Consider the following 14,872-nt stretch of genomic DNA (forward strand, 5'->3'; position numbering starts at 1 on the left):
AGTAGTTGCAGTCAGCCAGGACTGGAGAAATGATTCGCCAAAGACGAAAACCAAGTTTAAGTTGTCAGCATACACATCAGGGTTTTTCAGACTTAAAATTGCAATTGGGAGAATCCCCCTGGAACTGCCGATGGGGCCATGGACACTTCTCTCGTAGGCCAGCTGCGATATCACATTATGTGACACAGCCTCATGCCGGAGTCAGTGTGGGAATTAAAACAGAGAAATACAGTTAACATACCTACATTTGACTATTTGGTGCTCTTTCTTTCTAGAACGGTTTTATCAGGATTTCATTGCCACGTGGCATCAATGCACAGTGGTGAGGAGCGTGAACTCTGGAGCCAGACTGCTGGGTTTAGAATCCCAGTTTGATGGCTTACAACCCAGGAGGAATTAAGCTTCATATTGTTTTCTTATCTGTAAAATGCTAATGATAATAGTCCTAACTCATAGGATTGTGAGGATGAATGTAAGTGCTTAACGTGGACTTGGCATATAATCAGTGCCAAATAGATATTGGCTTGTACTCCCAATTCATGAACACGGAGTCAAAATGATAACCGAATTCTTCCGTGTATTTTGTTATTTTAAGGTTCTGTGATGATTTACTTTATGAAGAAGGTCTTTAATTCTAAGAAGAATACATTCATGCTCATTTGGAAAACTACAGGGGGATATAATAAGAAAAGTCTCCCTACCCAGCCTCTAAGTTTCCAGACTTAAGTTTTGTATCCTACAAATCACAATACACATATTTACATATAGGTTTTCTTTCATAACAAAGATCAAGCTGTTTAATGCATTCTTTTATATCTTATATTTTTTAATTTAAAATTTATTTTTAATGTAAAATATAAATAACAAAATTTGCCATCTTAACCATTTTTTTTTTTTTTTTTTTTTACCATGTTAACCATTTTTAAGCGATCATCTCGCTGGCATGAAGTACATTCACATTGTTGGGCAACCATCGCCACCATCCATCTCCAGAACTTTTTCATCTTGCTAACCCGACCCCCTGGACCCATTAAACAACAAGTCTGCACTCCCACCACCCCCACCCTCTAGCACCCACCATCCTACTTTCTGTCTATGAAATTAACACCTCAGATGAATTTGGGTGCCATGTATAAGTGGAAGCATACTTTTGTGTCTGGCTCATTTCGCTGAGCATAATGCCCTCAAGGTTCATCCATGTCGTAGCAGGCTTTGGACGGTCATCCTTTTTGAGGCTGAGTCATATTCCACTGCATGGATAGACCACATTTTGTTCATCCATTCAGCCCTCATGGACACTTGGCTAGCTTCCCTTTTTGGCTAGTGTGCACATTGCTGTGAACATAGGTATACAAATGTCTTTCATATTTTGCCTTTTTCACTTATCTATTAGGGATCTTTTCATATTGTAATTTTCTCTGGAAGATGATATGAGGTTTATTGGGATGTATTTTATTAAAATGGCATCCTCTGTGTTCAGTAAATGGAGAATTTGTTTTATATATTGGCAAATCAGATTTACAGAATACTTCTAAGGGAAAGGACTTTATCTTCTAATTTTTTCTTTCCAATTTATGGTTTTTAGATGTGGCCAATTAGATAGTGCTCTAAATGAAGCAACTAGTCGTGTGAGAACACTTGAAAATAAGAATAACTTGCTGGAAATAGAAGTTGTAAGTATTCTTCTGTTGTTTAGTGGCTCAATGTTAAGAATTTAAGCCTTTTTATTAACTGAACTTTAGAGACAAATTAATAGTTTTATGAAAATATTGGCTATGTGTTTTTAATCTTCTTAGGTTGTCTTATTAAGTAAGCTTATATTTTGAATGCTGCTGGCTTCATAGGATAGGATAAACTTTTACCCTTTAAATTTTTTATTTTTTTATTGAGGTATAATTTGCGTATCATAAAACTCACTGTCTGAAAGTATAGAATTCTGTGGTCTTTAGTACATTTACAAACTTGTGCAAGCATCACTACAGTCAATTTTAGAATATTTTCTCACTCAGAGAGAAACCCCAGAGGCATCTGGGTATCTCAGTCAGTTGAGTGTCTGATTCTTTATTTTGGCTCAGGTCATGATCTTGAGGTTCATGAGATCGAGCTCCACATCAGGCTGTGGTGCCGGCAGTGTAGTGCCTGCTTGGTATTCTCCCGCTCTCTGCCCCTCCCCGCTCTCTCCTTCTCTCTCTCTCTCTCTCTCTCTCTCTCTCTCAAAAATAAATAAATGAACATGTAAAAAAATAAAAAAAATAAAATAAAAAGAAACCCTGAAACCCTTAACCATTAGCCTTTCCCTCCTAACCCCAAACCCCCTTGTTCCCAGCCCTGAGCAAGCACTACCCTACTTTCTGTTCTTTGGATTTGCCCATTCTGGACATTGGTATAAATGGAATCTTATATATATGACCGTTTGTGTCAGACTTCTTCCACTTAGCATGATTATTTTCAAGGGTTATCCATGTTGTAGCATGAATCAGTATTTCATTATTTTTTAAGGTTGAATACTATTCTGTATGTATTCATTAGGTGATAGATGTTTGGGTTGTTTTGATTTTTTGGCTGTTATGAATGACAGTGCTATGAATATTTGTATACAACATTTTATGTGGAGTTAGGTTTTAAATTTTCTTGATGTATAACTAGGAATGCATAAACTTAAAATTAAAAAAAATATTTTTAATGTTTATTTTTGAGAGAGAGAGAGACAGATGTGAACAGGAGAGGGACAGAGAGAGAATGGGAGACATACAATCTAAAACAGGCTCCAGGCTCTGAGCTGTCAGCACAGAGCCCTATGCGGGGCTTGAACTTGGGAACGGCAAGATCATGACCTGAGCCGAGGTCAGACGCTTAATATTTTAATATTTTAAAATATTTTTTCATGCGTTACCAAATTTTATTCTTCTATGTGTAACCTTGTTAGTAACATTTTGATGCAAAATGCCACTTACGTTCTGTGCATTCTTTGTCTGTCTTTGATATATATTTTTTAAGTTGTCTTTCTCCTGAACTGTAAACTTCTCAAAGTCAGGGACTTGTCTTTCTTGCTAATCTTATATTTTTTGCACCCTAGTGCCTGGCACCTAGTGGATATTCAAGAAACGATTGTTGAATGAATATTAATATAGCAGATGCATTTTGAATTTTCTCTTTTATTTTCATAGTAAGAGAATAGGGTAAGAAATGCTTGATTCTCCCTAAATATTAATGTGGGGCAACAGACTCCAGCTGCCCTTTCAGAATCATTTCCCTAATAGCCATGGTTATTTTTTTCATTAAAGTGACCTACAGGTGGGTCCACCAGTTCAATGCCAGAAATGGTTTTCTGTCTGTACTTCATGACAATCTCATGAAGCTGTTATTGATTGATTTTTTTTAGAAAAATTTTTAAGTTTTATTTATTTATTTTGAGACAGACAAAGATAGCACAAGCAGGGGAGGGGCAGAGAGAGAGAGAGAGAGAGAGAGAGAGAGAGAGAGAATCCCAAGCAGGCTTTAAGCTGCTAGTACAGAACCAGATATAGGGCTTGAACCCATCAACCATAACATCATGACTTGAGCTGAAACCAGCAGTCGGATGCTCAACTGACTGAGCCACCTAGGTGCCCTTTTATCTTTTAATTTTTTAATTAATTATTTTTTTAAATGTTTATTTTTGAGAGAGAGAGAGAGAGAGAGAGACAGACAGCGCAAGCAGGGAGGGGCAGAGAGAGAGGGAGACACAGAATCGAAAGCAGGCTCCAGGTTCTGAGCTGTCAGCACAGAGCCCAACGTGGGGCTTGAAGTCACAAACAATGAAATCATGACTAGAGCTGAAGTCGGATGCTTAACCAACTGAACCACCCAGGCACCCCTAAAGATTTTATTTTTGAGTAATCTCAACACCCAGTGTGGGGCTTGAACTTAAAACCCTGTGAGCAAGAGTCACATGCTCCACTGACTGAACCAGCTAGGTACCCCTGAAGCTGTTACTTTAGTAGAGTGATCCTTTTTAGTCTCCATCCCAGGACATAACAAAATATTAAAATTGTTAATTCCAATTTGTAGGTTTTATTTTATTACTTTTCTTTCATAGTTTAATGCCCACAATTTATTAGCTGCTACTGAAACATCTATTTTTTTTAATTAAAAACAATTTATTATCCTTGTTTTTATTTTGTAGAGTGATTTTAGAGAACGCTTCAATGCAGCCAGTAGTGCTTCCAAAATTTTGCAGGAACGGATTGAGGAAATGAGAACAAGTAACAAAGAAAAAGACAATACCATCATTCGACTAAAATCTCGACTGCAGGATTTAGAAGAAGCGTTTGAGAATGCTTACAAACTCTCAGATGATAAAGAAGCAAGACTGAAACAAGAAAACAAAATGTTTCAAGATGTAAGTGACAAAAAATGGAAACTTAAGACAGGGTTGGCTAAAAGTTATTTTAGATGTTGTACTCTTACAGGCTATTATGACTTTTTCCAAGTTTATTTTTGTTTGACATAACTTTGCTGTGGCTGCAAATATAGATTCTCCCGATTGAGTCTGTTAGGTCTTATCTTGAAGCAGGAAGTCAGAGCGTTCAGAACTGTGGTGTTTCCCCCATGCTTTTTGTCTCTATCGAGTCACCTTTTGAGCTATCTTAAATAAGCATCTGTGTGGCTGGATGGGTAAAATGAACGAGATTTAGAATAGGTTTGATTGAATTTTTTCATTTTGCTATAATGTCACTTAAAATTTGGATTTGTAGAACATTGAAACTGCATTAGGTTTCGGGTTGTGTATTTTTTTTTTCTTAGATTTTGCTTAATATTCTTTGTCATGGTGCATAAAGAAATCAGAAAGCATTTCGGCTGTTGCAGTTTTCTCCCTGAGAGCATTAGATTGTTATTACTTTGATTTTTTAAATATTTATTTTCATGAAGATAATACATGTACATTTTTTTAAAATTTTTTATTTATTTCTGAGAGAGAGACAGAGCACAAGGGGGGGAGGGGCAGAGAGAGAGGGAGACATAGAATCCGAAGCAGGCTCCAGGCTCTGAGCTGTCAGCACAGAGCCCGATGTAGGGCTCAAACCCACAAACCATGAGATCATGACCTGAGCTGAAGTCGGATGCTTAACCCGACTGAGCCATCCAGGTGCCCCCATGTAAATGGTTTAAATATTCAGATGTTAAGGGAAAACGGTGGTCTTCCCCACCTCTCCCTTCCTAGGTGTCCCCTACCTTAGAAGTCATCACTCTCAGCTCTTCTAGTGGTTTCTCGTAGCATTTTTCTCCATGTTTCTATGTAACAAACTTATATTTCTCTTTCTCTTTTTTTCCTCATCAGTTTCAGACATTACATATCGACTTCTGTGCAAGGAAAGCCACAGTGTAGCCTTCTTACACCATTTGCTCCCAATACAAACACTTCTCTCCTTTCTTTTTCTTTTTTGTTTTTAAGTTTATTTATTTTTGAGAGAGAGATAGAGAGACAGAGAGAGAGACAGAGTGCTAGCAGGGGAGGGGCAGAGAGAGAGGGAGACACAGAATGTGAAGCAGGCTCCAGGCTCTGAGCTGTTAACACAGAGCCTGACATGGAGCTTGAACTCACGAACCATGAGATCATGACCTGAGCTGAAGTCAGACGGTTAACCGACTGAGCCACCCAAGCGCCCCCTCTCTGTCTTTTCAGTGTGATTAATACGTTAACTCGATTCTAAGATGCTGTTCTTTTACATTTTAACAACTTGAAGAATTGGTATACATCTTTACACCATGGTGTCATAGTTTAATTGGCCGCATTTTATTTTCTCTTTTAGTAGAAAATAGTAGTAGATAACGGTATGATTTCTGGTGAATGGTGTTTTAGATTTGAAATGAGATGTATTATCATTGACAGATCAGTATTCAGTATTTCTTACTGTCTGTGTAAATATTGAGAGCCAGGCTGCAGTGTTCAGTAATTACATTTCCTTTCTCTTATTTTCCCTAGAATTAATAATTACTTTGTTTTGTTTTTTTTTTTACTTGATTAGTAGCCTGTATTTAGTACTTGCTCCCGCCTCCAAATACTTCTGCTTTGTTATGAGCTGCTTGCTCTTGAGGTCGGATACACAGATGTCTGGGACTTACCTTTGCCATCATCCTGGGAATGGTCTTTGCTTCTTTCTTGTATTAGGTCTCTTGTTTTGTGTGTATCCTGTACTTCTTTCTTAGTTGAATTCTCTGTTTTGCCAGAGTGTATCTCTTGAGAAAAAGAGTACTTGGGAGAAAAATTCTGAAGCCTTCCATGTCTGAAAACATTTATGGTTTGCAGTCACACTTAAAAAAAAAATTTTTTTTTAATATTTGTTTATTTTTGACAGAGAGAGCGCGGGCAGGGGAGGGGCAGAGGGAGAGGGAGACACAGAATCTGAAGCAGGCTCCAGGCTCTGAGCTGTCAGCATAGAGCCCGATGTGGGGCTTGAACTCATGAACCGCAAGATCATGACCTGAGCCAAAGTCAGAGGCTCAACCGACTGAGCCACCCAGGTGCCCTTGCAGTCACACTTTTTAAAAAATGCTTTTATTTTTTACAACAGTTTTAGATTTACAGAGAAATTGAGAAGATAGTGTCGTGTTCCTGTATGTCCTGCATGGTTCCCCTGTTATTAACGTCTCACATTAGTATGGTATTTTGCGGCAATTAATGAACCAATGTCGACTCATTATTATTAAGTGAATTCCATAGCTTATTCAGATTTCCTTTGTTTTTACCTAATGTTCTTTCTCTGTCCCAGGATTCTGTAGTACATTTAGGTACCATGACGCCTCCTTAGGGTCCTTTTGCCTATGACAGTTTCTCAGACTTTCCGTGTTTTTGATGACCTGGACGGTTTTGAGGAGGATTGGTCAGGGGTTTTGTTGGGTGTCCCTTGGGATGTTTCTCTTATGATTAGACTGTAGTTATGGAATATTGGGAGGAAAACCACAGAGGGAAAGTGCCATTTCAGCATATCTTATCAATAAACCCTATGTATTTTATTCTCTGATAGTCAAGTTTCAGGAGAGAGTGGATATAAACACTCTGTTCACTATGTCATATTTGATTACAACTTCACATGGTTTTGATTATTACTCTTTTTTTTTTAATGTTCGTTCATTCATTCATTCATTCATTCATTTATTTTGAGAGAGAATGCAAGCAGGGGAGGGGCAGAGAGAGAGCAAGGGGGCAAGAGAATTCCAAGCAGGCTCCACGTTGTCAGCCACGGAGCTCGATGCAGGGCTTGAACCCACAAACTCATGAACCATGAGATCGTGACTTGAGCAGAAGTCAAGGGTCGGACACTTAACCAACCGAGACACCCAAGAGCCCCTGGTTATTACTGTTCTTATTCATGTGTATTAACAGTATAATTTTGTGTGCGAGTACATGATGAGATCCTGGTTTTTAAAACTTGTTGCACATTTTACTTTGCCATAATATCAGACATACATAAAGTAGCAAAAATTGTATAAAAACTTTGCAAATACCTTTCACCTTGATTCTAAATCTTAACATTTGACTCTATTTGCTTTATCAGTCTGTCAGCGGCCGCATGAGGCTGTGGCTGCCCCATTAGGCAGCACAGATAAGAGAACACCTCCAGTGCTGCAGAAAGTTCTGTTGGACAGCACTGTTGCAGAATGTTCTTCAGTTCGGGTTTGTATTTTGCAGTCAGATTCAGGTTGTTGTAATGCCCAAGAGTGGAAGGAAGCTGAGCCTTCTTAGCACATCCTATCAGGAGGCCCATGTTCACTTTGTGGTGTTAACCCTGATCTCTTGGTTAAGGTGCTGTTTGCCTGGTGTCTGCACTGTAAAGTTGTAACTCCCAGTTTGGAATTTATAAGTATTAGGGGATATTTTAAGACTTTGTAAATCACCTTCTTCTCATCAGACTTTACCCACTAGCTTTAGCATGAGGAGTCTTTCCTGAAACAGGTAATTACTATGGTGGTTGCCAAATGATGCTTTTCCTATTACCCCTCCTACATTTTTCTGAAAGGAGGACCTCTCTGCTCTCCTTTGTTTATTTATGTCAGCGTGGACTCATGGATTCTTATTTTATTCAGTGGGTTATATAGTTCTTTTTGCTGTCGCTGTTATGGTTATTATTTTGACGCTTGCTTTGTCCTAGTTTTGGCCAGTGGGGTAAGTGTTAGGCTGGCTGGCTCCTGTGTCCTTTTGACGTGTTCCTGTCATTCCCTGAGCACATCCACGCTTCCTGGCACAGCAAGATATTCCAGGCTCAGCTTGTACTTTCCCATAGCTCTAAATCACTCATGACTCCAACGAGCCCTGGTTCCTTTAAGTGGAAAATATGTAGAAACGGAGATCTAGTACTAGGTGTGTTCATTGTTCATTGGATCATTGGAATGTTGTTTTGAATTGAGATTATATTAATGTTGCCAGTGATGGCACTGTTTGTTTGCATAGCAAATGCAAACAAGCCTAGGGAGATGTACAGAGAGTAATAGGTAGAACATCCACATACCAGCTGTCTGCAAATCCAGTTGAAACACCCTCTCCTATTCCTTTCTCTCCTACCTGCTATGCTGAATACACTCTTGGTTTCCCCATGCATTTCTTTCTACTTTTGCTCCAAACCCACGTGTCTATAAACAATATATAGTAATGTTTATGAACTACGTATGAATTGTACTACCTATATCTTTCAGCAGCCTGTTTTGTTTTTTTATTTTTAAGCGGCCTCCACGCCTAGCGTGGGGCTTGAACTCATGACTCTGAGGTCAAGATTTGCATATTCTACTGACCGAGCCAGCCAGGCACCCCTCCTACAACCTGTTTTTTTGCAGCATTGCTTCTGAGATTTACCATGCTGATACATGCAGCTTTTACTCGTTTTTATTTAAACAGCTTTTAAATATTTCAGGTATATAAAAAGAAAAAGCACATGTGGACCAAGCACTCATCTTCGGATTTAAAATACCACAGATACAATTGAATTCCCCCCATGCACCCATTTCTGATCACCCCTGCCTTCTTAGGAGTGACTGATGGAATGAACACATTTGTTACACAGTCTCTCTCGAAGGTCTTCCAGGTTCAAGGAAAGAAGAAGTAGGTACCACCTCTTGATGGGGTGTCTCGAGGTTCTGGAAGACCTTTTGTGAACAGAAATATTGCCGCTGCCTCTTTGGGGTACACAGTATCTGCCACAAGAGCCTGTGTTCTGTATGCAGTGGCTGGGACATAGAATGTGAACGCTGTCATCCTCATTAGATGCTGCTAATATTGCTAAATTGCCCTCTGAAATAGTTGTACCAGTTCATTTTCCCACCAGTAATCGATGAGTGTTCTTATTTTCTAGAGTATTTCCAATGCTTTGTATTGTCAGACGTCTTAATTTTTTGCTGGTTTGATTGATGTGCAGTGATTAATCTGTATTGCAGCTCTCTTGGCTTGTGGTTTGCATTTAACTTGGCGTTCTCTTTTATGGGGTACAGGTTTTAGATTGTAATATTCAAAATACAGTCTTTTCATTTACGGTTTAGGCCTCTTTTATGTCTTGTTTACACAGTCTTTTCCTACTCAAGGATCAGAAAATTAATCTCCTATATATTGCCTTCTAAAATTATAAAGTTTTGCTTTATACATTTAGGCCTTTAAGCTACCCCAGATTACCTCGTATGTATGGTGTGAGATGTGAACTGAACTTGATTGTTGTTTCAAATGGTTAACCGATGGTCACAGCACCATTTTTTAAAAAGTTGATTTAAGCAATCCCTACACCCAAGGTGGGGCTCGAACTTATGACCCAAAGATCAGGAGCCACATACTCTTCTGACTGAGCCATTTTCAAATAGAGTATCTTTTCATGTCAATATTACTGTCAGCTTATCCTATTTTGTAAACGCAAAAACAAAAAAACTGCTTTTGGGGCTCCTGACTTGCTCAGTTGGTGGAAAATGTGACTCTTAATCTTGGGGTCATGAATTCAAGCCCCACATTGGGTGTAGAGATGACTTCAAAAGAAAACAAAGCAAAAATTCTGCTTTTGTTTGGAATTTCACTAAATTTATAGATTAATTTGGAGATAGTTGAGACTTATAATATTGAGTCATCCCATATATGAATGCGGTTTATACCTCTATTTAAATCTTTTTTTAAAAAGTCTCTTAACAAAGTGTTGTAGTTTTCTTCATTAAGCCCTTTCATATCCTTTGTTAGGTTTTTCTCCTTAGATACCCTATTTTAATATTTATGTATTTCTAAATAATGTGCTTATGTTATTTCTTGAATTTTTATTTATTTTTTATTTTTGTCTTAAACTTTTTAAAAATGTTTATTTATTTTGAGAGAGAGGGAGAGTGCATGCAGGGGGGCAGAGAGAGAGAGAGAGAGAGAGGGAGGGAAGGAGAGAGAGAGTAAGAATCCCAAGCAGGCTCTGCGCTATCCTCTCAGAGCCTAACACAGAGAACCATGTTTCATGGACGGTGAGATCATGACCTGAGCCGAAACCCAGAGTCATATGCTTAACCGACTGAGCCACCCAGGTGCCCCCAATTTTTTTTTTTAATGTTTATTTATTTTTGATACAGAGAGAGACAGAGTTCGAGCAGGGGAGGGACAGAGAGCGAGGGAGACATAGAATCTGAAGCAGGCTCCAGGCTCCGAGCTGTCAACACAGAGCCTGACACGGGGCCCAAATTCACAAGCCGTGAGATCATGACCTGAGCCGAAGTCAGACTCTCAACTGACTGAGCCACCCAGGTGCCCCAACCCCCAATTTTTTTTTTAAAGTAAGCTCTACACCTAAAGTGGGGCTTGAACTCACGACCCCAAGATCAGGAGTTGCATGCTCCACCAATTGAGCCAGCCAGATGCCCCGATTTCTTGAATTTTTAACAATATCCATAATTATTGTGGATGAAGATTTAGGTCTTTCGCATGTCATTTGGCTAAGAGTATAGAATTCTAGGGTATATTTTCTTATCAGATTTTTTTAAAGTTTATTTATTTTTGTGAAAGAGAGAAAACACAAATGGTGGAGGGGCAGAGAGAGAGAGAGGGAGACACAGAATCTGAAGCGGGCTCCAGGCTCCAAGCTGTCAGCACAGAGCCCAGCTTGGGCTTGAAACCACGAACCATGAGATCATGACCTGAGCCAAAGTCAGACGCTCAACCGACTGAGCCACCCAGGTGCCCCTGGGTTGATTTTCTGAGACTTATTTATGCTTTACTTTCCATCATAGCCTCTTCGTTCTCTATCTTCTGGTTTTAGTATTAAACTTATTTTCTCTCTCATTTTTAGTTTCTAAGAGCTGTTTCTGTCCTTTCATTGCTAGTTTTTCATTGCTTTCTGGTCTTGCTTTATGTATATAGCAGTTACTTCTCTGAGGATATTAGTAATAGCTTTCTTGTAATACTTCTTTAGTTTTGATTTATTATTTCTTCCAAGTTAACCTTTCCTTTTGAAATCAGCTTCATATTGAATGTTTTTGCCTTTTTTTTTTTTTAATGTTGGTTCTTTTACTAGACTCACATTTAAGGGGGAGGCAATCAAAAGCCATTTGGAGACCGTATGTGTACAGATGTGACTTACTTCCTGGTAGCCTTTACTTACCAGCAATCATGGGGTAATTATGTAGAGGTCTTCTTTCTGGGATTGTTTGGTTTTCCCAAGGAAGAGTCTCCCCAGTCTCTTGTCTGGGACCTTTCATCCAGGATCTGGTGGCAGTGAGGGATGGGGAGCCAAGGTGGGTTTTGTTTTGTGTTTTGTGTTTTGTTTTTTTGAAAACTTTTCCATCTTCTCCTTATCCCTTTACTTCCTCCACCTGTTGCACTTGGGTTTCCAAAGCTGAATTTGTGTCTCATTCACCTTCACTGAGTCCTGTTGCCTGGCTGGTCAGTCTGCTGCTGTATAGGATGGGGAAAGGTCCTGGGCTCTAACCACTCAACTTTTATTTATTTATTTATTTATTTATTTATTTATTTATTTATAATTTTGTAATGTTTATTTTTGAAGGAGAGTGAGACAGAGTATGAGCAGGGGAGGGGTGGGCAGAAGAGAGGGAGACACAGAATCCGAAGCAGGCACCAGGCTCTGAGCTGTCAGCACAGTGCCCGACGCAGGGCTTGAACTCAGGAGCCACAATAAGTAATCTATATTAGACTTGGGATTATGCTTTTTTTGTGGTAATTTTTTAAATGTTTTATTTATTTTTGAGAGACAGAGACAGAGAGAGAGTGAGTGGAGGAGGGGCAGAGAGAGAGGGAGACAGAATCCGAAGCAGTCTTCAGGCTCTGAGCTGTTCACTCAGAGCCTGACATGGGGCTTGAACCCACGAACTATGAGATCATGACCTGAGCCAAAGTTGGCCGCTTAACTGATTGAGTCACCTAGGTGCCCCACAAATTTTAATCTTTTAAAATATTGCTTTCTTGAGGCACCTGGGTGGCTCAGTGGGTTGGGCATCCAGCTCTTGATCTTGGCTCAGGGCTTGATCTCCAGGCCGTGAGTTCAAGCCCCACACTGGGCGTGAAGCTAAATAAATAAGTAAATAAGTAAACAAACAAACTGCTCAAGGGGTCTGGACTGCTACTAAATTGTTTTTGTTTTACTTTTTATTTTGAAGTAAATTCAAACTTAGAGAAAACTTGTGAGAACGATTATATTCCTTTTACCTAGGATCACAGTTGTTAGCATTTGCCATATTGGCTTTATCATCTCCCATATGTATGTGTTCACACATATATTTTTTTTTCTTGAACAATTTGAGAGTAAGTTGCAGACCTGGCCCTTTACCCTTATCTTTTGGTGTGTATTTCCTAAGAACAAGGGCCTTCGGTACATAGCCACAGAATGAATCAAAGTAAAGAAGTCTAATATGCAATTTACATCCAAATTATTATTTTATGACACTTTTTTTTCTAGTCCAGGATCCAACCCAGCATCATGCCTTACATTCACTTCTGTTATCTCTTTAGTCGCCTTCAATCTGGAACACAGTGTTAACCATTCTGTTTCATGACATTTGCATTTTTGAAGAGTAAGGGCAGCTATTGTATAGACCATCTCTGAGTTGCTATTATAATGTTTAACTTTGTGGTGCAATTTTTTTTTTTTCCTTATAGCTCTTAGGAGAGTATGAGTCCCTTGGAAAAGAACACGAAAGAGTAAAGGTAATGGTTGATGATTCATGTTCTGAACATCATGTAGGGGCAGAAACACTGGGTTGGAAATGAATGGGGTGACCCTTTCTTCTCCCTTTCTCTCCCTCTTCTACCTCCATCTAGCCGCCTTAATTAGACTGTCTTTCCATCACCTCATCTTTGTCAGCATCCTTATAGGCAAATATTTGCCCGCTTATGTCGCAGATTTGTTGGATTTCTTTGAAATCTTCAGAAATGTTGAATGGCTGTTGTATTTGAGATGAGTTGAGATGAAATTTTTAGAAGAATATAAGAACCATACAGATGAAAATAATTATTTAATAATATTTAAATACAAAGTTTTGTTTTTTAAAGCAGTAGCTTTTTGTGGGATTGTTTGAGTTTATTGATAATGCTTGAATTCTTAATGAAAGCTCTGTTTGGGAACTATATGTTTGAATTCCGCAAAACCCCACAATAATGCTGTAAGTGGGGTCCAAAGTACTTGTGTTGCATAAAATACAGGGTTGTGATCATTCATGGTTGGTGAAAAGGCCTGCACAGCTAGGCAGGAGGGAATTCTGGGGGGTCAGGAGCCAGTTATCACATGTGAAATCTTACTAAGTGGCAAAACAAATACCTGTGTGTTTACTACTGAGGTTTTAGGCAAGTTGTAGTTAGAATATGTCCATTTTGACACTGGATTGTGCAGAATTAAGGAAAGCATCATAGGCTATACCTATTACACAGGTCATGTACATACAGCTACTTGTATCAACCAGCATTTTGCTGTCTCATTTTTTCCCCTGAATTGTGCATATTGGCTCTGTGGTCAATGCTGTATTTGCTGAGTATCTGCATAATTTTCTTTGTCGCTCTCTGGTGTGACCTTAGATTTGTTTTATATTATGTATTTTAAAATAAAAGGAGTATAAACCTGAATATTCCAGTTATCTGAATTTTTCCTTTATTTTCATAGGATACATTAAATACAACCGAGAACAAATTGCTTGATGCACATACTCAGATTTCTGATTTGAAAAGGTAAAATGTGTTATCTTTCTAATAAGATAATTATGCCTCTATTCTTTTAGCATATAAATATGTGTCTGTACCGAAAGCGATGAAAAGGAAGTTTTTCTTGAGGATTTTTAGGCACTTTGAGGTCAGGTTTTATCCTGATCTTCCCCTGACCTGGAAATACATTTGATTTTAGCCAAAGATTTTTAAATGATTAGAGTAGATTGGTAGTTGTGCTTGAGAAGTGTGCACTCCTGAAACATTTATTTGGTCAGTGAAGCAAAATCTAAATGGTACTAAACCTTTGAAAGGAAATTTAATCTATCCTTAAAAAAGAAGAAGAGAATTTTAAGAGGCAGTCTAGTTCACCAAATGGTATTGTGCTCCCAAAAGAAAACAGCATTCACACCAACTTTATGACGATCTACTTTCTTAAAAACCTGGTTTGGGGACTACGTTTGTGATCTCATTTGCTTAATTAGATACAAACAGAGGCATAAATGGTCTCTATGGCAAATGATTAATTATTTTTAATTGGCTTTGGAGGGTGCTTTTGTGTTTGTATTTGGAGATACGTCCCTTCTTTGGAGATTTTACTGCGCTCCTAAGGACTTCAGGTTGGAGAGAACGTGAATGCTGCCTGGCCTGCTCATTTGCTTAGGTCTTTGCTCGGATACATTCAGTTCTGCCAATAGCTCCCTTGTCAAATTGGCACGAAGCGTCGGCCCTGCTAGAGCTGTT

The 14,872-nt window shown here is 38.8% G+C and overlaps 1 protein-coding gene across 10 annotated transcripts in view; it reads left to right on the forward strand.

Annotated features, from left to right (window-relative positions):
• MPHOSPH9 (M-phase phosphoprotein 9) overlaps positions 1-14,872 on the forward strand; it is a 56,397-nt gene that overhangs the window by 24,540 nt on the left and 16,985 nt on the right. For 9 of the 10 annotated variants that reach the window (XM_027044330.2, XM_053205469.1, XM_053205470.1 and 6 more), the window contains 4 exons: positions 1,586-1,673; positions 4,166-4,381; positions 13,094-13,141; positions 14,091-14,155. In XM_027044330.2, coding sequence (XP_026900131.1) covers positions 1,586-1,673; positions 4,166-4,381; positions 13,094-13,141; positions 14,091-14,155 — 417 coding nt within the window. The remainder of the gene's footprint in view (positions 1-1,585; positions 1,674-4,165; positions 4,382-13,093; positions 13,142-14,090; positions 14,156-14,872) is intronic. The other variant, XM_053205467.1, reaches the window with a different exon arrangement.

This window comes from Acinonyx jubatus, chromosome D3 (genome assembly GCF_027475565.1).
Source record: "Acinonyx jubatus isolate Ajub_Pintada_27869175 chromosome D3, VMU_Ajub_asm_v1.0, whole genome shotgun sequence".
NCBI lineage: Eukaryota > Metazoa > Chordata > Mammalia > Carnivora > Felidae > Acinonyx > Acinonyx jubatus.